General features: G+C 49.7%; 13 protein-coding genes across 13 annotated transcripts; 8 read left to right on the top strand and 5 right to left on the bottom strand.

The window, feature by feature from the left end:
- Nucleotides 1-698: 698 nt before the first annotated feature.
- On the top strand, nucleotides 699-1,188 carry A1O5_00883 (uncharacterized protein; the record flags this gene model as incomplete). The annotated part of the gene is made up of 2 exons (XM_007741502.1): nucleotides 699-886; nucleotides 960-1,188. 2 exons carry the CDS (start codon nucleotides 699-701, stop codon nucleotides 1,186-1,188), a joined length of 417 nt encoding a protein of 138 aa, XP_007739692.1.
- A 654-nt stretch (nucleotides 1,189-1,842) lies between these two features.
- On the top strand, nucleotides 1,843-3,876 carry A1O5_00882 (uncharacterized protein; the record flags this gene model as incomplete). Its single annotated transcript, XM_007741501.1, has 5 exons — nucleotides 1,843-1,960; nucleotides 2,009-2,089; nucleotides 2,149-3,024; nucleotides 3,074-3,146; nucleotides 3,195-3,876. The coding sequence occupies 5 exons, from the start codon at nucleotides 1,843-1,845 to the stop codon at nucleotides 3,874-3,876; spliced, it is 1,830 nt and encodes a 609-aa protein (XP_007739691.1).
- Nucleotides 3,877-3,961: 85 nt separating this feature from the next.
- A1O5_00881 (uncharacterized protein) lies at nucleotides 3,962-5,023 on the bottom strand (the record flags this gene model as incomplete). Its single annotated transcript, XM_007741500.1, has 2 exons — nucleotides 3,962-4,621; nucleotides 4,730-5,023. The coding sequence occupies 2 exons, from the start codon at nucleotides 5,021-5,023 to the stop codon at nucleotides 3,962-3,964; spliced, it is 954 nt and encodes a 317-aa protein (XP_007739690.1).
- Nucleotides 5,024-5,853: 830 nt separating this feature from the next.
- A1O5_00880 (uncharacterized protein) lies at nucleotides 5,854-6,684 on the top strand (the record flags this gene model as incomplete). Its single annotated transcript, XM_007741499.1, has 4 exons — nucleotides 5,854-6,000; nucleotides 6,038-6,295; nucleotides 6,322-6,498; nucleotides 6,562-6,684. The coding sequence occupies 4 exons, from the start codon at nucleotides 5,854-5,856 to the stop codon at nucleotides 6,682-6,684; spliced, it is 705 nt and encodes a 234-aa protein (XP_007739689.1).
- Nucleotides 6,685-7,498: 814 nt separating this feature from the next.
- Nucleotides 7,499-8,044, bottom strand: A1O5_00879 (uncharacterized protein; the record flags this gene model as incomplete). The annotated part of the gene is made up of 1 exon (XM_007741498.1): nucleotides 7,499-8,044. The coding sequence occupies one exon, from the start codon at nucleotides 8,042-8,044 to the stop codon at nucleotides 7,499-7,501; it is 546 nt and encodes a 181-aa protein (XP_007739688.1).
- Nucleotides 8,045-8,733: 689 nt separating this feature from the next.
- Nucleotides 8,734-10,163, bottom strand: A1O5_00878 (uncharacterized protein; the record flags this gene model as incomplete). Its single annotated transcript, XM_007741497.1, has 6 exons — nucleotides 8,734-8,838; nucleotides 8,893-9,146; nucleotides 9,203-9,404; nucleotides 9,455-9,511; nucleotides 9,569-9,843; nucleotides 9,896-10,163. The coding sequence occupies 6 exons, from the start codon at nucleotides 10,161-10,163 to the stop codon at nucleotides 8,734-8,736; spliced, it is 1,161 nt and encodes a 386-aa protein (XP_007739687.1).
- Nucleotides 10,164-10,688: 525 nt separating this feature from the next.
- Nucleotides 10,689-11,172, top strand: A1O5_00877 (uncharacterized protein; the record flags this gene model as incomplete). The annotated part of the gene is made up of 2 exons (XM_007741496.1): nucleotides 10,689-10,822; nucleotides 10,877-11,172. Coding segments are annotated over 2 exons (234 nt in total), but the record flags the coding sequence as incomplete, so codon positions are not given.
- Nucleotides 11,173-11,672: 500 nt separating this feature from the next.
- A1O5_00876 (uncharacterized protein) lies at nucleotides 11,673-12,208 on the top strand (the record flags this gene model as incomplete). Its single annotated transcript, XM_007741495.1, has 2 exons — nucleotides 11,673-11,825; nucleotides 11,927-12,208. The coding sequence occupies 2 exons, from the start codon at nucleotides 11,673-11,675 to the stop codon at nucleotides 12,206-12,208; spliced, it is 435 nt and encodes a 144-aa protein (XP_007739685.1).
- An 815-nt stretch (nucleotides 12,209-13,023) lies between these two features.
- Nucleotides 13,024-13,670, top strand: A1O5_00875 (uncharacterized protein; the record flags this gene model as incomplete). Its single annotated transcript, XM_007741494.1, has 2 exons — nucleotides 13,024-13,444; nucleotides 13,510-13,670. The coding sequence occupies 2 exons, from the start codon at nucleotides 13,024-13,026 to the stop codon at nucleotides 13,668-13,670; spliced, it is 582 nt and encodes a 193-aa protein (XP_007739684.1).
- A 14-nt stretch (nucleotides 13,671-13,684) lies between these two features.
- Nucleotides 13,685-14,903, bottom strand: A1O5_00874 (microsomal epoxide hydrolase; the record flags this gene model as incomplete). The annotated part of the gene is made up of 4 exons (XM_007741493.1): nucleotides 13,685-13,720; nucleotides 13,785-14,278; nucleotides 14,329-14,401; nucleotides 14,454-14,903. The coding sequence occupies 4 exons, from the start codon at nucleotides 14,901-14,903 to the stop codon at nucleotides 13,685-13,687; spliced, it is 1,053 nt and encodes a 350-aa protein (XP_007739683.1).
- A 1,977-nt stretch (nucleotides 14,904-16,880) lies between these two features.
- On the bottom strand, nucleotides 16,881-18,962 carry A1O5_00873 (uncharacterized protein; the record flags this gene model as incomplete). Its single annotated transcript, XM_007741492.1, has 6 exons — nucleotides 16,881-17,573; nucleotides 17,632-17,978; nucleotides 18,041-18,280; nucleotides 18,332-18,438; nucleotides 18,486-18,655; nucleotides 18,714-18,962. 6 exons carry the CDS (start codon nucleotides 18,960-18,962, stop codon nucleotides 16,881-16,883), a joined length of 1,806 nt encoding a protein of 601 aa, XP_007739682.1.
- A 2,652-nt stretch (nucleotides 18,963-21,614) lies between these two features.
- On the top strand, nucleotides 21,615-22,824 carry A1O5_00872 (uncharacterized protein; the record flags this gene model as incomplete). The annotated part of the gene is made up of 2 exons (XM_007741491.1): nucleotides 21,615-22,253; nucleotides 22,309-22,824. 2 exons carry the CDS (start codon nucleotides 21,615-21,617, stop codon nucleotides 22,822-22,824), a joined length of 1,155 nt encoding a protein of 384 aa, XP_007739681.1.
- Nucleotides 22,825-23,451: 627 nt separating this feature from the next.
- A1O5_00871 (uncharacterized protein) lies at nucleotides 23,452-25,642 on the top strand (the record flags this gene model as incomplete). The annotated part of the gene is made up of 6 exons (XM_007741490.1): nucleotides 23,452-23,791; nucleotides 23,850-24,301; nucleotides 24,371-24,688; nucleotides 24,791-25,067; nucleotides 25,134-25,222; nucleotides 25,319-25,642. 6 exons carry the CDS (start codon nucleotides 23,452-23,454, stop codon nucleotides 25,640-25,642), a joined length of 1,800 nt encoding a protein of 599 aa, XP_007739680.1.
- Between the last annotated feature and the right edge of the window lie 353 nt (nucleotides 25,643-25,995).

Genomic DNA, 25,995 nt, shown 5'->3' with positions numbered 1-25,995 from the left:
ATGTTTGTCCCACAATGAGGTTTGTCATGTGGGAGGAGATAGGTGAAAGAAGCCTATCTCCTGGTCGACCACTGTATTGGATGACTAGCCGATAACCACGGCTTGGAGTACTGCTCACAGAATCTCGGACGATGTCTGGGAGATTCCCGAACAATCACGACGTGATTGTCCACCGGTCCTCCGAATGCCGCATACGGCTTTCTGTGCTGGAGCAACTGAAACGCTCATTCCTTGTTGTGAATCGATCTACCTATTCCATTTTTCAGTATTAGCAGGCGTCTGTTTGCGCACGGACTGGCTTGTGCGAACCTTTATCTTTGGAGCGAGATTTCGGACGGGCCTGAACACTCCTCTCCACTATTATCGGACTCTGCTGTCACATTACGAAATGGACCTCACCTCATCCTTGGTATAGGTTCAACAATATCTCGCGAGAAAAATGCCTCGCTATGTGATCACTGGAGCAGATCGGGGTATAGAGGCATGGAGCTCTCTTGACGTATTCTATCAAACTGCGGACTAACCACTGAATGCACGGAATAGTACGAATTCGTCCGCAAACTCTCAGAGTGTCCGGACAACATCATTGTTGCTTTGGTGCTGGGGTAGAAAGAGACAGAGGCAGAACTTGCAGACGATGGTGTTCAAAATATCCATGTGATTGAGGCTGACGTTACCGATCGCAACGCTTTACTGGTATGTCTGCGGCCTACAACTTTCTTTGGCCTTCGCCATTAGACGCGAAGTTGGGTGTAAAGGGGCTAACGGATTCCCAGAAAGCAGCAAAGGAAACCAAGCAGATTACTGGCGGAAAAGGTGTGGATGTTTTTATCAACAATGCTGGCTTAATAGCAAAGCCCGCCGCTTTTCGAACATTGGAAGATTAGTTGGTTGAATTCCCCCACGAGCATATAATCTAATCTCAGGAGAAGTGCTGACTCTGCCCTATTCGCCAATAGCTATGATTTGGTGGAAGTATTCGACAAGGACTTGTACGATTGTTTAAATATCAATGTTATCGGGGCCATCAACGCGACTGCAGCATTCATTCCCCTGGTACGAAAAGGAGCTTTCGAAAAGGTTATCGCAATATCCAGTGGCATGGGCGACCTTGACTTTACTAACGAGCTGGATATGGATATGGCTGTGGCTTACTCAATAAGCAAGGCTGCCATGAACAGGGTCTGAAGTTCAATAAATATGAACCGAGTTACACAAAGCTGCTGAATACTCGAGAATCGGTCGATTTTTTCTTGAAGGTTTTGAGTGAGAAGAGCGTAGAAAGCGGAGACGCAGGGGCATTTATCTCTCATCTGGGCAATAAGAGATGGCTATAGTGGTCGCTCCTATACGTCTTGACGACATGAAACATATTTTTGGAATATAGATTTCCATGTCTATTCCATGTGTTGAGTAGATTTCGCATACTGCTTGGCGCGACCCTCGAAAGGGGTTCCGCGAGTTTCTCAACTCCCTCACAAATGCTGGTGTTCAACAAATCGACTAAGAAAATACTCAGTCTCATCCGAGCCGCACGCTGGTAGCGGTCAACAATGTCTAGCTTGCTTGCCTGGTAACATCAAACCGCGGTAAGTTCCGGGATTACTCTCACAAAACAATGCCCGGCACTCGCCAATGCCGTGGCCAAAGGCCGTCAGACTGCGCCATACTTCCACCTGCATATCTTTCACTGTCTTTGCTAATCCTGTAGTGGAGGCCCGGCATCTGGGACGACGATACCGTCGAATATTTTGTGATGGATAAAGCAAATATGCTCCTGTTACTCCCCTCAACGAGCTTACAAACAGCAAGTACTTCAAGAGTCACATTGTCTCTGCAGGCATGGCGAGCGAAGGACCCCTCGACAAGGATTCGTCCCGGCCGGACTTCGAAACTGAAGTCGTCGTCGTAGGCACTGGACCTTCCGGAGGTTCTGTTGCTTCTTTCCTTGGATCATATGGTAAATGGTCAGAGGCAGCCTTGAAGCAGTCAAACTGACATCGGCCAGGGATCAAAGGTATCATGATTGGAGCGACATCCACAACAGCAGAAACACCGCGAGCCCATATTACGAATATGGCAGCACTGGGTATAGGCTTCCCCAATTTAAAGTCAATTATGTGTATGAGTCTGACGCTGTCGATCTAGAATGTCTCCGCGACATTGATCTAGAGGATGAATGCCGCAAGCTGGCCAGCCCAAAGGAGAGCATGATGCATACCCTGTGGGGATATAGCATGGCAGGAGAGGAGTACGCACGACTCTACTCATGGGGAAACGGTCCAGCATTGGAAGCCAAATACAAGGAATGCAGTCCTTGCGACCCGGTTGATCTCCCACAGACTCAGCTGGAACCTATCCTCGTGCGCAAGGCAACGACGAGCGGATTCATATGTCGCTTCAACACCGAATTTGTCAGTTTCGAGGACCATCACAAGGGCGATTTTGTTGACGTCTTGGTAAAAGACATCGTCTTTAACTCTTTTTACACAATACGGTGCAGATACCTCTTTGGTGCAGATGGTGCACGAAGCAAAATCATCACGCAACTTGGAATGCCTCTCAAGCAAAAGCCTGGAGGAGGTCTCGCATGGAACGTACTCGTCAAGGCAGATCTTAGCAAGCATGTCCAGTACCGAAAGGGAAACTTGCACTGGTGTTACCAGCACGATATCGACCATCCTGACTTTGCCTGGATCGGATTTCCTCGCATGGTGAAGCCATGGTACGAATGGGTCTTCATCATGTTTCCAGTGCAAGGATATCAACCTGATCCCCCGCCCACCGAAGAGCAGTGGATGAAGCGAATCAAACAAATAATCGGCGATGATTCCGTCGAAGTCAAAATCTTGAACATCAGCAAGTGGATGATCAACGATATCGTCGCCGAAAAGTACTCGAAGGGGAATGTGTTCTGCCTCGGCGATGCTGTCCATAGACATCCACCGTCCAACGGCCTAGGTTCTAATACCTGCATCCAAGATGCATATAATCTTGCCTGGAAGATTGCCTACGTTCTGAAAGGTGGGTGCCGACATTGCGTGATTACTTTATCAGGCTAACCTCTCCTAAGGTCTTGCCGGGCCGGAGTTGCTGGATTCATATGACAAGGAACGGCAGCCTGTGGGCGAAGCTATTGTTGACCGGTATGTACTGACATCAACCCTGGGAGATATCTTTCTGATGTGACACAGAGCATTTCAAGGCTACCTTGATCACCTCCCTCTCTGGAAAGCTGCGGGTATTCTAGCTCCCGATGCTGCCACACGGGTAGCAGAATTTGGAGAGCTCTCTGCTGCCACAGCAGCAGGCCGAGACCGTCGTAAAGCATTTTTCGAGGCGATCCACGGAACAAGGTTCGAGTTCCAAGGAGTGGGTATCGAGATGAATCAACGATATCAATCATCGGCGGTCTACACAGTCGATCAAGGGCCAATGCCATCGTTCAAGGGAGATCCCGTCCTCGACCATACAAAGTCGACGTACCCGGGATCGCGTCTTCCTCACGTCTGGCTAAATAAGGCTATTCCTGCGAAGCCCACACCACTGCTCGACTTGGCTGGTAAAGGACAGTTCACCGTCCTGACCGGCATTGGCGGAGAGCCATGGAAGCAGGCAGCAACCAAAGCAAGCAAAGCTCTTGGAATTCCAGTTGCTGCCTATTCAATCGGCTTCAGGCAGGACTATGAAGACGTGTACTTCGAGTGGGAGAAGGTGCGAGAGATTGAAGAAGACGGCTGCATTCTGGTCAGACCAGACAGATTCATCGCATGGAGGAGCATGGGACTCCTTGATCGTCCCGAAGATGCCCTACTGCAAGTATTACGAACAGTTTTGTCACGCAAGGGCAACGAGCCCAACGGTCCAGTCAGATAGAGAGCTCTAAGAAGTGGCCGAAAGCTACTTAGATTCTGTGCAAAGGTATCTAGAAGGCTCGTCATCGACTTCGACTGACTTCATCCTACTTGGCAAATGCATCCATAGGAGCCTCGTGTTTAACAGTCCCCCAAAGCTGGTCAATTCTCTTGGCAACGGTATCTTTCAGTCTTCCTTTCTGCAGACCCTGAAGAGTCGGTTCGATCTGCTCGAACTTGCTGGCGCCGATGATGATACCGTCACCGCACTCTGCCTCGAGAGCACCATGATAGGCAACCCAGCGATAGGCCAGTTCTCCGCGAGAACAGCCTTGCTCTCGTGCAATATCCTCCCAATCGGCCAGAGCATTTAGATACGACTCTTTGAGGTATATTTGGTGGTACATCCCGCCCATGTGGTTAGTGTTGAAGCGGCCGGCACCCTCCGTGATCTGCCACTTCGTCTTCGTCAAAAACCCTCCGGCCAGGGGCGAGTAGGCGTAGAAGGATATGCCGAGTTTTCGAAGAGTGGGTAGGAGGAGAGTCTCTAACTTGCGGGCCACAGGAGCGTAGTTGCCTTGAAAGACGGTGGGAAGGACATAGCCCTGAGCTTTACAGTGGTCGAAGATCTTGACCACTTCTTCTGTTGGGTAGTTGGAAAGCCCGAAGCGCTTGAACAGGCCAAGTTTGTATGCTTCATTCACGCCTGCCAGAGTATCTTCCACGGCGATGCTAGCATCTGGGCAGTGAAGGTAGAACACGTCAACCTGGGGAGACGCATGTGGTAGTCAGTGTCTGGAGCTCAGTCCTCAGAGTCTTCTTTCTACAAAGAAGGAAACGCGCAGGGAGAGTATAGTGTCTCAGTTTTCACTTACCACACAGCCGATTTTCCTCACACTCTCCTTTGCACCAACAACAATGCCGTCCTTTGTCCCCGTCCCTGGGCCCCATCCCATCAACCATTTCGTGTCAATAGAGAACCTATCCCCGGACTTGGTCTCTCCCAGCCGCCTTTCGCTTTCCCCGTAAAGCTGCGCTGAATCGAGACGGCTAATCCCATACTTGGAAATCAGGTCATAAGTGGCCTCGAGACCGGCATCGCTGATGAAAGGCTCTGCATTTCCAAAGAACCCTGATCCGAAGATGACCTGGGGGCACTTTGGACTCATCCTTTTGGCACGACTGCAGAGTCCACAACTTCAATTTTTGGCTGTTCTTTGCTGTTAGGGGGCTCTGCATTTAGAAGCAAAGTGCTCAAAACTTAGGCTATAATCAGCCGGACGGACGAACACCCCAAGACCTCCGTTTATCGATTACAAATTCCTAGTCTCTGAGACCGGGCAGTGTGCGGGTGCTTTTTTCTGGCGAGTCAACCAGCCAGCAATTCGGCCGAACTTGCTACTAGCAGCCAGAGCAGTGCGCTGTCTCCTTTTGGAATTATCCATTCAATGGTTCCAGAAACTCGACTCTCATGGGAGGTCGCTCTTCCTGCGAAGAATTGGTCATTCTCGACAACACGGCCTTCTCACGCCGGATATTGGAGCTATGCTCTAGGGTCTAGGGATCTCGGACCCCAGATACAGCCTTCTGTTTCAGACCAGGCTAGAAAGTCGGGTTGAAGGTCGGGGCTCTTAAGATATCGGTTCGTGCCTCAACTGTGGCTCTATTTGGATCACATAAGCCAGTCACCTTCTCGTTTCTCTCTCAAGGCACCGGGGACTTTTATGTTGGATTGAATGGAGCAGTGTGCGCGTTGGGCTTTGCTGTCTCGTCTTAATTTGGAGTAGCATTTTTCCATGTGTCTGATACAGTCCAATGGCGTGTCCCAATTGCGCTGGGCACGATATTCCCCTTGATGGTTACCATCGGGTACCTCTTTGTCCCTGAGTCACCTCGCCATCTCCTCATGGAAGGACAAAAAGATGCCTCGCTGAAGGTTATGTTGAGTCAGCATGGCCGAGGCGATCAGGAGGATTTTACCTGAACCGAATTCTTCCAGATGGAGAAGCAAGCGGAGCTTGACCTGAGCAGCGATGTTTCTTGGAAGCAGTTCTACAGCAAGCCCTCCGTACGGCGACGGGTGCTTATCGTCATCACCCTGGCATTTCTTTCTCAGAGCACAGGAAACTTGGTAATCAACAATTATGTGAGTCTACCAGATGTTTGGGTCTCTTCCTTCACAGGCTGACGAATGGAATCGGGGCTCAACCCTATGGAGCAATCTCGGTTACGATGCCTTCACCCAACTGTGTTTCCAAGCTGGATACATTACAATCTCTCCCATTTTCAATGTTATTGGATCCGGCCTCGCAGATCACCTTGGCCGACCGACTCTGTTGTTCATTGACCTGGCTGGGTGCATGACGTGTGTTACTGTCGAGACTGCCATGGCCGCGCTCTCTACGGCACGGCAGGCACGAATAGGGCAGGCCTGGCTACTGGTGCTGCTATGTTGTTCTTGTTTCAGGCCTGTTACACAACATGCGGCGACGTTTTTGTCTTCGTCTTTGTCAGCGAGATTTTCCCCAGCAATCTCCGTGCGAAGGGCAGCATCGTCGCCTATACTGCTAATGCTTTGACGAACTTGGTCTATCTTCAGGTTGCTCCGACGGCCTTTGCACACATCCACCGAAGATTTTTCCTGGTAAGCTTGCAGCCATTTGCTTGCTACTCTGATATTGTTGGTTTCTAACCCAAGCTTCCTCAGCTTTTCATCTCCATCACCGCCTGTGGCCTGGTGTGGATTTACTTCTTCGTGCCCGAAACGAAAGGCATTGCGCTGGAGGAGTTGGCTGAGATCTTTGGCGATTGCAGGAGCCGTCCACACTGAGGATATTACTGTCGATCACGACATACACAAGGTGCATTTGGACGTGCACAGCCAGGAGGAGTACATGTGGAGAAGACAGGCTTTTAGGTTGACACAAAGCTGAATGGGGTACGAGGTGGTTGGACGTGGGCTTTTGGAACGCAGGCTTCTCTGTTCGTTACATTATGCTTCATGCTCTTGCGAGGGCTTCCCGAGTTCCCTCCGCATCATCATCAGTGCAGAGCGAGAGTGTGTAGAGTGAGCAAGGCTGAAGAATAGGGGCGTGGAGAAGAAGTCAGGCGCGAAGTGGAGAACGTCGACCATCTCCGACTAGTTCGATTTGGAATGTCTCCACTACTAAGATATGCCAACTATTATGCGAAGAACGGAGTACAAAGTAATCATCAACGGGTACCCGCGGGTGGTGCCTCTGATAAGGCGCTAATATCTAGCCAAGGTCAACGTGATTTCGCATCTGAGGTCGAAACGCCTCCCGCCTACATGTAGAGTCCGCCGGAGTTCGAGATCGCCGACCAGAGAAGATTGCCCACCTGGCCGGAGAGGAGCTTCTCGTTGAGCACGGGGTTCCTCGGAGTTTGGGAAGCGCGATGGCTTCGCCAGGCTTTATGATCTGGCCCCCAAAAAAAAAGAATGACAAAACGCCGAATCGGAAACGTTCACAGCGTTGAAAAATCTCAACGCATAGTTGCTCTTGTGGCCTAGCAAAGAACACGTTCTGTTGCTTTTCGGGAGATTCAGCGACAGCATATGCTTGCATGACCTCGATGCAAAACCGTGACCGCCAGATTGAACAGATCAGTGTTTCGTACCTGGCTCATTTGTTCGTGCCGCTCACGCCGTTGCGGTCTTCACCAGTCATCCACGCACAGTACAGATCTATCTTCCAAATAGCCCATTTTCCATCCGGTTCGCGTCTCATTGCCCACCGGTACACAGCCCCGGCGTCGAAATGCTTGTCCAGCTCGTCCCGCCTGTAGAGCCAGTGGGTGATGCCATTCGACCTGACGTACGCAAGCTGTCTGTCCTTGCTGAAACTGATGTCGAAATTGCTGCTCTGCAGGTGGCATTGTTCGTACTGTGAGACTTCGGGGCCCCAAGCCCACGCCCCTAGTCCTTTACGCCCAAAGTGTTCTCCAAAGGCGTATTTGACGTGTGCGTCTTCGGTGAACAGGTCCTCCCACTGTTGGAGCGCCTTGGGGTCTTGGAAAGCCAAGTCGTGAAGGGCGGTGTAGTGGTCGATCAGGAGTCTGACGGCTTCGATGTCCTCCTGTTCTTGCAGCCGGCGTTCCAATTGGGCTACTTTCTCAGTGAGAGCGGCAATTTGAGAAGAGTAGTTTGAACCATTCGCCTCAATCGCCATCTTGACGATCGATACCTTGCACGGTAGTGGATTTTTTATTTGTTAATGCTGAAAGACTTCATAAACTGACTCTCTCACCGAGAAACTGAGGGGCTATGGACCATTTATACTCGAAATCTACCACGGGAAGGAACGGTGTTCATGTATCCCGCCTCTCCTGACATGAGACACTCTGATTCTACGTTCTCGTTTGTCATCCGGGTAAATTATTTCAATCACCCTGACTACGAATTCAGCATGTGCTTCGAGAAACCGGAAATTTATGCAGAAGCTGCTCGAGACCATTACTAGTATTGATGACGGCATTGCCGATTCCAGCGGGCTGAGGCAAGTTATCTCTTGTCTCCGAATGATGCAGAATAGGTGTGCGTATTGTGCTCCCTTCTCAAGCCAATGTGTCTGGCAGGGAGTGGTTTGTTCAGAGGCGGAAAGAATAGTGATCTTATATTATTAACTCAAAGCTCAACAAACATACGTATACAATATCATTTCAAAGCGTGGTTGCTATACGAAACCAGACAACTTAACGAAGGAGGGACTTGGGAATAGAGGTTTAAGAAAAACAAAGAAAAAAAGGCAGAAGCCTCAACCCCTATTTCAATTGGACTTCAGCCGACTGACATGGAAACTGCGGTTTAGCAGATTCTGCACCATCAACCGTCGTTGGCACGATATACAACTGCTTCACTTCACAACTTTCCTGCGGCCAACTGTGGAGCTCTGTAGTTCGAGGTTATGAAAGGGTAATCGATGTATCCTTTAGCCTGGTTTCCAGGTGGGTACTGCGCAAAGTACTGGGTCCACGATCAGGAACTTCCCAAGAATTGACAATGGAAAAGAGAACTTACGTCAAAGTTATAGTCGAACAAGATTTCCTTTTCTTTTCCCGCCATCGCTGCGTTCGCAAAGTCTGGATTGACGAGCCATGGGCGACCGAAGACAATAACATCGCCAGTATTATCCTTCAGAAGCTCTTCGGCTTCAACTAAAGAGATGGCGCCGTTTAAGAACACTTTTGCGTTCTTGATCAAATGGCGGTAAGTCGCCCACACGGGATGCACAGGACCGCGCATCTTGCCGTCGACTTCCATGTCCATCCACTCTGTCACTAGTCAGCCACTGGCTTTTTGAGTTGCCCCGGAGGAGCTTTAGACGCACCAAGGTATCTGACCAGGTTGATATATGCCAAGGGACGCTTGTCGAGCTCCTTGATAAGATAGGTGAATTGCTCAACCTGTCTTTCCACTGGGAACATACCCAGATCACCTCGACCAACAGCCGGAGACAATTTGATGCCGACGCGATGTGGTCCCCACACGTCGATTAAAGCATCGATACATTCTAGACAGAACCTTGCTCGCTTGTGATTTAAGTTCCGCTCTGGTCTTATTAGGTGGTATCGGGACTTACGTTTTCAACCGAACCGCTATATGCGTCTGTTCGAATATTGGCACCATCATCAAGGAACTGAACGGTCAAGTCAGTGAATAGCCTTAACCACGTCAAGAATATATCGAAGCAGACCTGTGCCACAAGGTATCCATTTGCCCCATGCAACTCAACCCCATCAAATCCAGCCGCTTTGGCGAAGATAGCCGATCGACGAAACTGTTCTACGACCGTTTTCGGATCCTCAATAGCCGTTGGCAATGAATATCCCTTGTCGAGCCCTGGCTCTAAGTCGTATACTCCGTCGTTGTCGGGTGCAATTCCCATGCGAGCCTGAACCGCGCTGGGCGCGACGGTAGGTTTACCGTAATCCCTTTGGATTTTGGCGTCTTTGTACGTCATTCGTCCACCTGCAGAGGTCAATATCAACATAGGACTCAGTTATGCTGCGTTGGGACATACAATGCCAGAGCTGACAGAAGAAAATCGATCCAGGCACAGTGTGCACCTTGTCGACGACCTTTTTCCAAGAAAGCATGTGTTCATGCGTGTTAATTTGAGGGGTTTCTCGCATTGGTGTCCCCTGTGGCTCAATGAGGGCGCCTCCTGCACAAATGAAGCCGGCGCCCCCTAAAGCCCGCTGATAGAAGTATTCCCCGTTCAGTTCGTTGGGATAAGTACCGTCCGATCTGGCAAGTATGAGCTTGGAATCGGCCTCAGATTGAATCATAGTAACCAGTTATACCTATTTCGAGAAATCGAGGACATCCCAAATCGATTCCGAAGCTTCAGTGGGCCTATCTCCAGAGGCTTCTTCAAGTGATTGATAGGAGTGACAAGTTGCTCCATTTTCTTCATGCAACATTCAAAGGTGATTTGCTTTCTCCCCAATCTAGAATACTTTTACTAGACCCCTAAAGATGGAAGTAGAGACTAATTCAGTCTCAGCTTTATATTTTTCTTCTTCATGTGGCCGGAACTGGCTTTGGCCTTCGTCTGGGCGGGGAGATGTAGGATTTGCCTAATTCCCCCAACCCGGAGGGCTCAAAGTCTTAGACGGCATTCTCAAACACCGTTTGATGGACTTCTCGGCAATAGCGCTCTGGATTGCTTATGTCGGATTACTCATTGTATTTGGATGAATGTACTCCGGGGTTCGCATATTCTTTGGCGGAGCTCTGTGTAACATACAGAATCCGTCACAGATGGCTCGCCGACAAAGCTTTTCCGGAGACATGCATGTTATCTAAGAGGTTATATACGTCGCATTTACGACAAAGACAACAAGATCGGCCCCAGGGGCAATACTGAGCAGGATCAGGCGGATCTGGAGACGTGGGAATACCTCTTGTTGACCACCTTGGCTCCGATGAGTAGCCAGTGCAATTAGTTCAGGTGAGGTTTTAGCCCGTCCCTGTATGCTTCACGGCGGTATTTACACAGCCTCCAAAGGTTCCACAACAAGATCAAGAATGATGATGCACTAGAAAGGTACCAAGTGCAGACATTACGTTGCTATGACATACTGGAAGGACAGCTTTAAAAAGAGCAACGGCGAGACGATTATCCCTGGAGGATACACTCCTGTCGACTGCCACTATGAGCCATGGATTCATTTGCACGGGTTTGCAGGGTCGACTTTGGACAAGCACCCCCTTATTACAAAATGGTTCCAAGCATTTGGAGAGACGAAGGAAGTGAAAGCTGCACATAGGAGGATCAAGGAAGCTGCAGATCAGGCAGAGTAAGCAGTCTGTATTCTGCTGTAGGGTTAATGCTAATATGTATACGACGAGCTCGCCTGCTACGTGTTATAGGGAACATTTCGCTTCGAGACTCGTTATCCGCTAGATGTCAGGACATCACAAGGCAGATTGCAATATGTATCCTTTCACAACATTAGCAAGAATTCCCCGCAAATGCTAGGCAAGTCGCCTCTGGGGAACTATCGGTATTCACAACGCCGCTTCAGGTTCTTGCTCACCCGCCAATGGTCCATGTGAAGTTATTTGAAATCATAGTCACCATCCACCCATGAGGATTTTCTAAGATGCTAAGAGCTTTCAGACATGGAAAGCCCGTTGCTTTGGGCTGGTAAACGCGGCCTCATGGGAGCCATCTTTTTACAGAACACATGCCCTTAAAAGATTTCCGGCTCTCTAAGACCTTTCCCTACTCTTTGTTTGTTGTAGAACGAAGTAATCTTCTTATCAGATTCGCAGCAGTCTGAGGTTTAGTCATGGCCACCAAAACAAAGGTCCTGCGAGTGTCCATGTATCTCAAAAGGAAACCAGGCTTGACCGAAGAACAATTCAACCACTACTGGCCGCAAGTCCACGGACCCTTGGTTAGCCCGCTGGTGGAAAAATATGGGATCCTGAAATATACCCAGGTTGGTAATTCCCTCTTCTCTGGCTTACTCTTGCGCTGAGGCGTGGTTTTGGACGAAACATTGGCTCTCTGTAGCTGACACACATTTTGTTTCAATGGCAGTATCACACCTCTTCGACTGTTCAGCAAGCCATGATGAGCGCATGGCCGGAGCTCAAGGCCCTTGATATTACACCGTACGACCGTGTGGCCGAATTCATTGTCAAAGACATTCACAGGATCAAAAAGTCTCGAGACGACCCCTTTTTTATAGAGAAGGTTAGACCTGACGAGGAGAAATTTTCCGATGTTAAAGGTGTGGCTTGGGCCATTGGGTGGGAGGAGGTTTACGTCCGTTGTGGCAAGATTGTATCAGAAAGTGAGGCACGGCAAGATGCTCCATGATGGGTAGAAGAGCAGGATGAATGCAGAGGCATACAAGCACAAACATATCAACTTGTACATGTGTACGAGTATAATTCAGGCTCAAGCTTTCCTTTGATTCCATAGATTCTCGGATTCGTCGATAGCGCCTGTAGCCAGTGATCCGGAAAACCAGGCAGTTACAAAACCCCGTCCCCAGCGTCCGATGCTCGCCTGGCACTCGCGGCAGCGACATGGAGCGGGAAAACTGTGTTTTTCAGCAGGCTCATTACTCAAAAGCTTAAGTACACACGGGCTTGGAAGTCTGTGTTTTTATTGCCGTGATTACTAGTTCGACGAGTCAAATCGACGGGGTAACAGAAGCTAAAATTGAAGTGCCGTCGTTTGTAAAGGCCGGTTCTTTTGCCGGAAGCACTATGCAGGCAGTCGTCAAGATGTGAGCATATTCATCATAGCAGTGATGAAGATGATGATGCTACCGCTCAAGCCACCAACTCAGTTTGAGATTTCGTGAGTTTTGATGCTTCAGAGTGGATAATTGCTGTACATCGAAATGGCAGACCCTGTTCTCGCAGAATTCACAGCCCAGTACCATCATGCGCCTTACCCAGCCATCTCGCCGTCGCGACCAGAGCTTTCAACGGCTAGAAAGATCGTTCTAATCACAGGGGCGGCTGGTGGGATTGGATCTGCCATGTCGAGCATTTGTTCAAGCGGGCACGAAATACTTGGTCCTAATCGACCTCAATCAGACCGGACTGCTCAAACTGAAGGCCGAGCTTGAGGAACTGGGAAAGTCAAAAATGCACCCATTAGTTCTGGACATAACAGATACTATGGCGGTCCGAGAAGCCTTTAACCCAATTGAAGCAGTCTTTGGCAAAATAGACGTCTGGGTCAACAACGCTGGGTATCAAAACGTCAACCAACCCATTCTGGATATCGACATCAACGAGTGGTTCAAGTGCTTTGAGATCAATGTCAAAGGCAGCTTCCTGTTCGCGCTCGAGTTTCTGCGGCTTTCTAAGCCCGACGCCGTCTTGATCATTCTCTCGAGCATTTTGGCGCACTACGGTGTGAGGCAGGGCCATTGTACGGGACACAGTGGCCACTCGGCGTCAAAGACAGCAATTACAAAGGCTATGGACATCATACAGGAAGAACTACCCACTGTCCGCATCGTCAATTTGCACCCAGGTCTGATTGCCAGGGCCATGTCGGCAAAAATAGGAAACACTGCGGTTTCTATGGATTCTGGTAGGTCTTCTACACCAAATCGCTGCATGGTGAGTGGCAGACGCTAACGGGGAGTGACCAAACAGTCGACCTACCGGCTCATTTCGCCGTTTGGCTTGTAAGTCCTGAGGCGGAATTTCTGAAAAGTCGTCTGGTATGGGCCAATTGGGATGTGGAAGAAATGAAAACGAGGAAACAGGAGATCTTAGAAAAGGACCTTCTACGGTTAGAGCTGACAGGCATATAAGGAAAACAAAGTTTCTAAACGAAGCATTGGTTGTCGTCGTTGCGAAATCGCTTTTACCCATATATTAGGTAGCAGAACTATCTCTTTCGGGAATCGTGAATATCCAAGAGGCACATCAATGTATCGCTGGACTTCGAGATGGGCCTCTTTCAGGGGAAACCCTTTTCTTGGCGTACGATGGGTTTTCTCATAGTAGATTCGCTGTGAGGCCGCAGCTCCTGCCGTAGAAAAGTGGTAGATACTGATCCAGATGAGTGCTTCGTCATCGGTCCAAGGGTAGCCATCGGTCCAGTCATGGAGCTTTTCATAAATCCAAGCTAGGAGAGACACTGGGCTCGCGGTGATCGCGTAAGCAGCAGTCTGAGGCTTCGTGCTCTGAAGAAGATTGTACCCAAATCCCTCTTCGCGGAACCAACGGGAACGAGCAATCCCAGCTTTTTCGTGTTCGGTTAAAGGAGTCGCCTGGAACTGAGCCCATAGGACAGGATGGGAAGCAGCGCTGATCTCGGGAGGATGACACATGTTGATGTGCTGTGCCTTGCATGACTCTGGATACAGGATTGCCAGAAAACGGACCACAAAGTAGCCCAGATCCCCTCCTTGGGCAACTATAATGAATGTCAATTGCCGTAGGCGCACAGATCGCGGACCAGCTTACCGTATTCTTTGTACCCTAATTTGACCATTAGTTTATGTGCCACCTCGGCGTGCTGCTCGAATTGAAAATTCGCCTAGTCGAAGCGTGAGCGCAAAAATATTGAGGTACACCGGTTGTGCATCAACCTTTTTCGCCCCGGACGAAAACCCGTAGTCGACCATACTAGGAACAACCACGTGAAATGAGGGCGAATCATTCCCTTCACTTATCAACATTGGGAGAATTTTTGTGATCTCGGCGAAACTTCCAGGCCATCCATGACAGAAAACAAGCGGGATAGCCTCCTTCATCGGACTTGGTTGATGGACAAAGTGAATATCGTAGGTGCCAAAGCCATCAATATCGATTTGTGTCATGAATTGAGGGAGTTGGTTCAATTTTGCTTCTTGCTCACGCCAGTCAAAACCATTTTGCCAATAAGCAGCGAGACGCTTTAGATCAGCCAAAGGCGTACCCCGACTCCAAGGTTCGACGTCTGGAAGCTCATCAGGGAAGTCGGCAAGCGCGATCTGTTGTTTAAGACGTTGAATCTTCTCGTCTGGTATATTGATCTTGTATGGCGTGATTGGCGACATTGCCTGTTGCTGGGTGACTAAATTCCCCGCTCAATGCACTCCTTTTTGGAAAGGAGTATAACTAACTCGAAGGAAATAGTCGTCATGCATTTTCACCTCAATGATAACATCCTCCAGCGGGGCATTGAAATATTACAATAACGACTAATCTTATTGTGGGGGGTCTTGCACCAATCTGGGAACCAAGGATACGCTCTGGCCAACAGGTCGTCGGTATGGGTAGGAGACCCGCAATCTTGCCTCAGGGCGTTGGCCTGCTGGGAGTCAGGCGTCGCCTCGGGATTCGGCATTCGCAAGGCCGCGACCCAAATAGCCAAATGCATCTTACCTCAGACAAGGGTGGCAAGTACGACGATGGTTGTCGCGATGCAACTGTGGTGGCAGAGCTGTTGATGTGACGAAGTCCGCTTGATTTGAAATGCCCTTCAACTGGAGGAACCCTTCCGCGATCATGCAAGAAAAAGCTGTGGCAGGGTGAATCTCGATGATGAGAAGAAATGAGTTGAGGATGTCGCGTGAATTTATTAGGTGGGGAAAAGTCGCGTTCTAGACTACCCAGTAGTCGAATCTATCTAGTCCTTGCTTGTCCTCGTCACTAGTGCCCTGGAGTGTTTAGCAACAATTTCCAATTTCGAGGTTATCTCAAACTGCTCCATACTAATAGCCACCTAGCTCGCTAGCTCCACAGGTATAGCTGGATTGTGCTGCTCTTTTAGCCAATAGCGCGTCCTCCGTCGACCTCCAGATTGGTTCCGGTCACAAAGCCTGACTCGTCACTTGCAACGTACAACGCTGCGTTGGCCACGTCAAACACAATCCGTGAGCCTTCCTGTCGGAACGCTCGCTATGAACTTGCTCCTCTTCTCCGGCGTGTCTTCAACGCCTACGAATGAAGAAAAGAGACCGGTGCCGGATAAAAGAGGGCAGATTCCATTGACTCGGATGCCTTGATGGGCAAATTCTTTGTGGCATTGACGACTGCCCCTTTCGAGGCGTTGTACCAGACAAGGCCAGGACGTGGTCGCACAGCACCAATGGATGCAATATTGATGATTGAACCCCCTTCACCTTTTTCGATCAGATGCGGCACAATAATGCGTATGGCCTGGAAGATAGATTTCAAATTGACGCCTAACGACCCGGTCAAACTCCTGCTCGGTCACTTCAAGTATGGGTTTGTTCCGATATGTGGTGCTGGCGTTGTTGACGAGGATCGAGACTTTTCTAAACTCCTTGAGGGTGAAATCAAGAAGCCTTTGCCAATCTTACAACTTGGTGATATCGCCTTGGAAGAATTTTATTGAGGGAGAGCTCTCAGCAATGCGTGCTTCGTCGTCAGGATTGATGTCAGATATGACGACTTTGGCCCCAGCTTCGGCAAATCTTTTGGCTGTGGCTGCTCCAAATCCAGAAGTACCTCCTCATCACCAATTAGGCCTGCAAGTCATAAAAGTGAGTGTGCATGGAGGAATGTGCTGACTTGTGACGATAGCCACTTTATCTCGCAGACGTGAATCCCTTGATTGAGCCATGAGGAAACGCAAGGAAGATTACTTCTTCGCCGCTCGAGTACCAATGCGCCAGACCATGATCCAAGAAGCTCGCGCAGAGTGGAATTTGAGGTTGACGTATATGGGAAGCGATTTGCTAGTCTTCGTTCTTGTCTCTCCGGCTGGCATGGATCTCGAGTACACAGACCAATCGTGCCAGTGGCTGGCGCCTGTCCAATCTGGACCGAGAACGCGATTCATTTGGTGGATATTTAGCCCAATGGATGAACTTGCTCCCGACGGAATGCCGCTGAGATATTGCACGGTTGCAATCGGCGTTATCATTGCCGGCTCAAATGATTCTCAAATCACTCGGAGGAGAAGTCTAGCTCTTCTTAGGATTAACCTCTTCAAATAGGAATAGTAGAGAATATACCACATATGTGGTGAGTTTTTGAAGGAAGCCACTACACGAGATTCCAGGAGTCTACAGCTTCGGCACCAGCAAGAAGCTCTCTGCATACTTTCCGCCCAGGTGCAGTCTGTGGCGTCCTTTGTTAAACTGCGGTTCCATGTGCTTGACGTGGGGGTTGTCCCATTCGGGGAGTACCATTGTCTTTCCCGATATCTGCAGACGCAATCCCTCGCCCTTCTCGTAGACGATACCCATCGGCCAGATGCCGATATTCATCTCGACAACATTTCCACACTCGACGTAGTCGGCACGCAAATGAGGGTGGACTGGCCAGTATTCCGTTGACCGCTGTGAATCGAGTTCTCTATGAGAAGCCCGGAGGATGCCAGTCGGACCGAGATACTTTGTCGGGTTCACATTGGCGACTTCTTTCACGGACTTCACTGGAAGCTCGTGGAGGGGCACATTCGACTGTTCCATAAGCTCCCCATCGACTGACAGCTTCCTCAACATGACGTAGATGTCGAGATCGTTGTGCTCTTGACAAGAAACGAAAACTTTGAGTTTCGAGAACCCGGCGAGCGTTGTTCGCTCTGGGAATATGTAGTCGTATGTTACCATATCGCCGCTAGTGGAGTCGTATGAATGAACCGCTTCCTCTGTACCAGGTGAGTCTTGCAAAGTCTTATTCGATGTGAGGTATAGCTTTGTGTACTTGGTGCGAGGGATCGGATAGTCCGTTTCGACTTGGTCGTACAGAGGGTACTGGATGGCGACATTAGCGATCTAGTGGCTTTCGATCGTCCACACAGGTTATCAGTACCTTTTCACCAAATCGATACATTGAAACGCGAACTTTGGGCGTATTCTCCCAGCCATTTTCTTCTCCTTTCAGATATCTCGTAAAGAAGCGATCCAAATCGTCAATGGAGCGATAATGATAGTCTTCGTACCATTCTTGATGAGGATGGAAGCGCAACCATTTCTTATCTGTGTTAGTATCCCTCCATGCGCTGACCGAGCCTATTGTGTGCAGCATTGTCGAGTATGATCCGAGGATATAAGACGGGATTTTGATTTTGCTGAAATCAACCCTTTTTGATTCCCAATAGGCATCATAAAACTCGTGAGCTTCAGCCATTTCCGTGACAGCCTCTTGAAGACCGCGACCTATGATTACGGGACTAAGTTATCTGAATGAGCGTATAGACTTGTATAAGAAAATTACTTACCTGGGATACCCATGAGCACCCATTTTAAGAAAGGGGCCCATGGAATTCCTCCCCGGCGGCATAAATCGCGATAGACGTCGCTGAGACCTTCCCATGGAGCAATGGCTTTGAGATGAGGCGGTTGCTCCATGGCAGCCCAATATTGCACGATTCCGAGCCAGGAGTTGCCAGCCATGCCAACGGCTCCATTACACCAACCGTATTTCGCGGCAAATTCAATAATGTCGTAACAGTCCTCACCTAAGGAGAAACTCTGAGAAAATTGGTACGGGCGGCTTGAATTCAACTTACCCTCCTTGCGGCCAAAATAATGCAAATTCCCTTCGCTATCGAACGACCCTCGGGCATTTGGGTCGAGGATGGCGTAGCCTCGGCGGCACCACTCGTTAGGATCAGGACTTTGGTCGGTCAGCGCAAACTCTTTCTGGGCTGAGAAGCCACGAACCCTTCAAACTTCTCAAGACCGCTTTGACGACTCTTTGGGACTCCCACTCGATAAGGCACCACACCCATCAGGTTCGCGCCACCGCCTCCTTTGCCATATGGTGAGTATGGCATAATAATTGGAATTTTCTTTCCGCCCGTGTCAGCAGGCCGATAGATGTCGGCGTATATCTAGCAACACGTTAGCAAACAGTTCGTTGCCCAAGGGCATTATTGCCTCAAATCTTACCTTGACTCCGTCCCGCATGATGATCTCAATATCTTTCTCAAAAATAATGTCAAGCTCCAATGGCATGTTCTCGGGCGTTTTCTGCCATCCTCGAGGCAGCACGCGCTTCTCGTATCCAAAGGGGATGGTAACCACTTTCACAGGTCTATCTGGTTCATCTGCGGGGATAGCTTTTTGCCATATCCATTCGAATCCATCGTCAGGAATGGTGCCTTTCTTGTAACCTGGCCAAGATTTATCGATTGGCATCTTGAAGTCAGCGAGGAAGGGACTTGGTCCAAAAGGGGCGCGACAAACAAGAAAGTGGTGGCCTGGGCTTATTGAAAGTATGGATCGATTTTCTGAGTGGGCCTCAAGGGCCTACTGGGTATTTGAACTGTTCATCGCTAAAATCTTTCTCTAACATAAGCCCGGACTGGGCGACTGCCGGCGGAGTCTCAGGGCTCCATCAACGGGAGAGCCTATTTGAACTGTTGGTAACCAAAATCCTACTTGAGCAGAAGCCGGAGTGGGCGACTCCCGGCAGAGTTCGCAGGGTTCTCAAGGGAAATAGCTTCAGGTTCCGTTATCCGTGCCATGCTGGCTTCATAGCCGGATCCGAAAACGCGGACATTGTCGAGAATAAGCTTGATGTGCATCACATACCGCTCTGGAGGTGCTTGGAGATGCCGGATACCGATGCTAACCTGTGACATTCTCTGAGTCGACTCTGGTGCTTACCTGCTTGAGCATCCTTGTATGGATATCCGGCCTTCTGAATGCCGTGCTGAGAAATCTTCCCCGCATTGTATGCCGCCCTGGGCTCATTTCTGGCTCGAGCTGATTGGCAGGGCTGCATACGACAAGGCCCTGTTTCCTTGTATCGATGATTCCCCAGCTGCATTCCGCCCCAGCCTTGCATGACGACGGCTTTCTCACTCAATACCGACCCGCGTCCTGAGGCAAGTTTTCCTTTTTTCTTTCTTCTAGCAGTCCGTAGTTTTTCCCATTATCCGAGCTTTTATCCCTTGAGATCCTCTAGCTCTGGTTTCCCATTGACAGGAAGCCGTTGCAGACCTTTTCGACTACCCGGTAGCATGGAGCACAACTCATTGCCGTTTGGTTAACTGGCAGTTGATCGTGAAAAGCTGCTGCTCTCGATCCCAGAACTGTGCCTTCTGTAGGTATCTATCAACGTTGCTATGTAATCAGTATATGTCCGCGAAAGTTTCCTGCCGGGATGATGCGTTGCAGAGTCTTCTCCAGAATGAAATCTAGACTTCCTGCCATCGGAGCCGAAATGATCATTAAAACGAAATTCCTAGCCCCGGACAAAACGATGAGTGCATGCCTAAGTAGCTAGGACTATGGGGGGCTGGGCTTGGGATAATTAGGGGGAACCCGCCGAGTGATTAAGCAACCCAGTGCCAAGAGCGCCACCACCTCCTTCACCTATGTAAACCCTTACAGGGAGGCTATGGAGGCCCTCAGCGGTGCACGGTGCTTCTCCCCATCTGGAACCCGTCCGCTCCCTCCGCTGGATGAATAATTATAATCCACCCGCAAGTCTAACGCGAGCCTTCAACGGTGAAAGCTGTCCCGGTCCCTTGTTCTAGATTCTCTCCTTCATGGATGCTCCTATGGACGATATATTCACGGGAGAGGGCTCAGACGTGTCGAGCCACGACAACAACGACAACAACGACAACAACGGTGTGGAATCAACCTACGAAGTCACGGTAGAAGAAAAGCCAAAGAGAGGCGGACAAGCTCGAGCATGTGGAGAATGTAACAGGTACGATCCCCTGTCATGAAGCGTGCTGCACTATATCTAATGCTTGCGAAGGAAGAAAATCAAATGTATGTTGGCGCTGCAGACCCGTATTTGTGAGCGCACGAATAACCATAGGAAGGTGACAAACGAACCCCAAGATGCTCCTTGTGTGTTCGAACTGGACAAGACTGTTACTACCCGAAGAAGAGACGACCAGCAACTCGTCCCTGGCAGTTGAGCGCGTCCCCTCGACGGCTTCTGGAATTAGAAGGAGAGGAGGGCTTGAGTGAGTTTATTGAATTGTTCAAAGCAGGAAAGCGGCAAGCCTGATGTCCCTGGTCCTAGACCGCATCCTCGACCTGCTGGATCCTACTGTGCTGGAAAATGCTCTATTGCGACGTAGAGAGAGGCAGTACAGCCTTTCAAACACCAACTCCCAGTCTCCCCAGGTCCTTCCAACACCTGGCTTCTCTCCTGACCACGTCGGGGAAATGACAACGAACGATATAGAAAATGGACTTCTATGTACGAATGACCTGAATCCTGGTCTCCTGTCCGGACAGACTGAAACGCGATTCTTCGCAGATGTTTTTGACCCAACCTTAGGGTCCTGGCTTACGGACGGCTTCTCGAATGCTCAGGGCTCAGAAGGCCTACAGGGAAATCTAGGAGAGATGCCAGACATGACTCTTTTGGGGACACAAGGCTCCACGGGAGGATTTGAGATGAATTATAATTTTCAGTTCGGCTTTTTTCCCGCATCCAGTACAAACTCAATGAGCCACGGAAATGCAAGGCCAACCAGATATACCATACCATTCCCTGCCGTGGTTGTGGATGAGATGTGAGTGATGTAATGTCCACACCTTACAAAAACTCGAGACTTACTTTTGTAGCATCGATGCTTTTTTCAAGCACGTGGCTGGCTGGCTGCCTCTTTTTCATAAACCACGATTTTACGCGAAGTATAACGTAACGGCCAGGACACTGACAAATATCAGAGCCTCTCTTTGGAAGATTGCTTGATCCTAGACACCATCTGCGCTCTGGCAGCCCGGTTTTCCACGTCTTCGTATTTCACCCATTTACCTCCGAAGGGACGGGCAGAACCTTTTCTAAGTCAGGCGACGCAGTTGTTTCAGGACGCCATGAAGCTAGACGCGGCAATCCAAGCAAACTTGTCATTGTTACAAGGATTAATTCTTCTGGGCTGGTATCATCAAGTTTGTGGTTCCAGTGGACGTTGCGGTAATCTCATTGGTGTCTCCTGCCGCTTGGCGTATGACCTTGGACTGAACAGTATCGACCATGAGATTCTAGATTCGAAAGCCACAGTGCAATGGACATCAACAGAAGAATGGAGCAAGAAAGAAGAACTTCGACGAGCTTGGTGGTTGGCCTGGGAGCTCGACATGTTCTCGGGCACCATCCTAAAGCGGCCACATACGATCGACAAAACTCACATCAATGTACTGCTACCGGTATCTGACGAAGCCTGGTCCTCTGACACACCGGTTGTATCGGTCGTGGTCATACCAGACCCAATTCACGTATGGAAGACACTAAAGAATTCACCTAACGACGATGACAGGGCTTGGTTTCTTATAGCCTCTTTCCTGAGGGCATTCGCTCACGACATAATCCACAGACGGCATACAACCGCGCAGACACTATGCGACTTCCAGTCCTCCATTGCTTGTTTCTCTCTGATCCTTCCGCAGAGATTTCATCTCTCCGCGAACTGTCTCAGCTTTGACGAATCCAATTTTGCAGCCAATAATTGGATCGTATGTACTCATTTAATCCTCCATTCGTAAGTCATTTGTCGAAAAACTCTGATAGATTCAAGGTCCTGGAATGCTAACTCGAGACGATGAAAGTCGTGCTTCACTTCGACTACTGTGTCATCGGAAATTCCCAGAACACCTGGACGTGTCCCTGGAAACGTCGGCTTTAGAAGATGAGAAGCTAATTTGCCGCGTTATTCAGGCATGGGACCCCGATTATATTGCTCGAACTTGTCCTTTGGTCACTACTACCCTGCTTGGTCCCGGTGCAATTAATGCGAAGACAGCATGCGAGCTTGCAGCAAGTCCAGACGAGAGCAGGCCCATATATCTCGAGATGTTGAAGCTCGTCCTTGGGGCGATTGGCTCCTTTTGGCAAATTGGAGCTTCTGTATTGGGTGAGCGTTCCCAAAATCTCACCAAATGCACCATCCGTCTGACTCCGTTCCCAGAACTTGTACAACTACTTGAGGCTCGTCGATCGATCACCGAGCTTGTGAATGCACGCAAGAATGATCTGGATCGGCTTCCACTCCTTCTACCCAAAAATGATGAAGACCCTGGAAGCTGAAGCAAAAAGCAAAAGAGCAACAACCATCAGCACGGACGTGGATGATCAGTAATGCTTTCATGATAACTCCTCCATCTGTTTTCCGACTTCCCCGTCGACGGGTAAACTCGACCCTGGGACTCTGTGGACTCTGATTCTTTGCAACCAAATCGTGTGGGGCAGGTGGAGACCTCAGCACGTGCCAGCCACATCATTCGTGCAGGGAAGTGTATCCACATACACTTGGTACCCACACATCTAACTGACTAAGAGGTGCTTGGAGGTGCGGCGGTCGAACTTTTGTCTTCCCTTGCTGGAGAGCTTGTTCATTGCAAAAGCCCCAATCATCTCACCATTTTCTGCTGAACGACTCTATGTGGGCGGCACATGTGCGCGGGGCTTGCCCCCGGGGCGAGGCTAACTGATGCTGACCATAGCTCGTGTTCCCCGTGGGGAGCTATCCCATGCCACGTCACTTACAGTCCTCTCGAGCGTCCTCGAGAAATCGATATTCTGGCATGCCACATATGAAGGGCTCCGTGTGTTTCATCTGTATTCTTTTTACACACTCTTCTGCATCTGGCTCAATCGTCCCTTTGAATACGCAGCGCACTTTTCTACGTGGACAATTGGTTCCTTTACCCAGCCATGACCTCCATTTCTTTGCTTGACTCGCTCAGCGATGCCGACTTGATAACCCCTCCAGATGTCTCTGCAAGTGTCCTGAGAGAGGCTTTGAAGAACATTAGTCTGGTGGTTGGGCCGGAGAATGTTGAGCTCTACTCCAAGGAGACCATGAAGCTTGACGAAGAAGCACATTACTACAACCTTCCCAAAGAACATGACATGTTCTACGTGCTGGAGAAAGACGTCTTTCTTGCCAGTGCAGTGGTCCGGCCAGGCTCCACTGAGGATGTCTGTGCCATTGTCAAACTGGCTAACAAATACCTGACACCACTATGGCCGGTCTCCATGGGTCGAAACCTTGGTAAGTCCTACATCTGCCACATGCACTTGATCTTCTAACCAAAGCTTAACAACTACAGGGTATGGAGGTTCGGCACCACGTCTTCGCGGTAGCATCATTGTTGATATGGGGGCCCGCATGAACAAAGTGCTGGAGGTCAGTGACCGAGACTGCACCTGCCTCCTGGAGCCTGGCGTTTCATACTTCGCGCTCTACGATTATCTGCAGAAGAATGGATTCAAGCATCTTTGGATCGACAATCCCGACCTTGGTGGTGGCTCGGTCGTCGGCAACGCTCTCGATCGAGGTGCCGGCTACACACCCTACGGAGAGCATTTTTCGATGCATTGTGGTATGGAAGTTGTCTTGCCTACTGGTGAAGTAATGCGCACGGGCATGGGTGCGCTGCCAGGCAACAATACCTGGCAGACTTTCCAGTACGGCTTTGGCCCCTACCCTGATGGCATCTTCACACAGTCCAACTATGGTATTGTCACCAAGATGGGATTTTGGCTCATGCCGGACCCTGGTGTAAGACCTCTCCTCTGGCCCGGAACCACAGCTCTTTTTCGATACACCAGGGCTAACTATTCTGTTCAGGGCTACCAATCCTACCTATTCTCTTTCCAGAATGACACCGATCTTCCCGCAATTGTGGAAGCCATTCGTGTTCTCCGGATTGGCATGGTCATTCAGAATGCACCAACAATCCGGTCCACTCTCCTCGATGCTGCTGTCCTCGCTCAGAAGTCTCATTACACAGATTCAAATGACATTCTGACTGATATGGAGATTGACAAAATCTCCAGGAAAATAGGGGTTGGTCGGTGGAATATTTACGGTGCCATGTATGGACCTAAGCCAATGCGCGACTTACAGTGGGAAGTGCTGAAGAATACATTTATGCAAATTCCTGGAGTGAGTCCCGTTGATTGCCACCCTATGGCGGGTCTGACCACCAGTGCCTATTCCTGCTATGCTCCATTAACCATGTTTTATTTCTGATCACCCTCTCTACAGGCAAGTTATATGTTTCCAGAGCCTTTGAAAGAAGGCGCTCAGAAGACAGTTCTTCACATGCGGGAGGAAACCCTGAAGGGCATGCCCAACACTTACGAGCTGGGATGGCTGGACTGGACCTGCAAGCCGGGGTCATTGCTGGGGTTTTCGCCAATCTCACCCGCAACAGGCATAGATGCCAACAAGCAGTACCAGATGGTCAAACAGAGGTTCCGGGAGTTCGGGTTCGACTATCTCGGCACCTTTGTCGTGGGTTGGCGCGAACTTCACCATATCGGTTCGTTTGTCTTCCCACCCCTAGAAGGTTTTAACGGCTTGAATTTGGCTGACGAAGGTACCACAGTGTGCTTGACTTTTGATAAGTCCGACCCTGATTCTCGTCGACGCGCACATCGGTGCATTGAGCTCTTGATTGACGATGCAGCTGCCGAGGTAAGCTCAAATATTTCTGTTGCTTCGAGCATATCGCCCCATTATTCCACCAATCCGCACTTCAACGCCTGCGGCGATGACTAAGATTCTATTCAGGGCTACGGTGAATACAGGACACACCTATGCTTCATGGACCAAATTGCGAGCGTCTACAACTGGAACAACGGTGCCTCGCTCAAGTTCAACGAACAGCTCAAGGACAGCCTGGATCCCAATGGCATCCTCGCTCCTGGGAAGAGTGGAGTGTGGCCGAAGAGACTACGCGGACGAGGCTTCGAGATTCTGCGGACGCAGCCGTACGGGACGAAAACTGATGGTAGCGCCTTGCATTCGGGGTCCGAAGACGCCGACGTTGGAGAAAAAATTAAAGACGCAATCAACACAGGGACATTGGGAGGACAGTTGTCCTTAAGACTTTAAGCAGAGATGTCGACACACAAAAGTCAACCATGGCGGATTCTTAGTATCAGAATCCAGGAGGTTTGGGTAGTAGCCTACAGAACTAGTGATAAAGCCAATTGCAGCTCTCATGGTTGTGATCGAGACTCCCACAATATCATACAGCTCGCAGATTGCAAATAGTACGGACTATAATAGGAAAAACTTCCGCTCCGATTTGAGAGATGCTAGTAGGAGCCGAGAGAGAAAGCAAAGGCCCCACATGATAACCCAGGAGATGAATAAAGAGGTTAGTAACATTATGTGGGGCGCCAAATCCGTCCAGTGATAGGTTGGGAGACACCGGGAGCTAGATTGTCCCGGAGAGATGGGGA

The sequence above is a fragment of the Cladophialophora psammophila genome, assembly GCF_000585535.1.
Source record: "Cladophialophora psammophila CBS 110553 chromosome Unknown aczJe-supercont1.1, whole genome shotgun sequence".
Classification (NCBI taxonomy): domain Eukaryota; kingdom Fungi; phylum Ascomycota; class Eurotiomycetes; order Chaetothyriales; family Herpotrichiellaceae; genus Cladophialophora; species Cladophialophora psammophila.
Note: the sequence above shows the minus strand (reverse complement) of the source record. Positions and strands in the feature narration are given on the sequence as shown.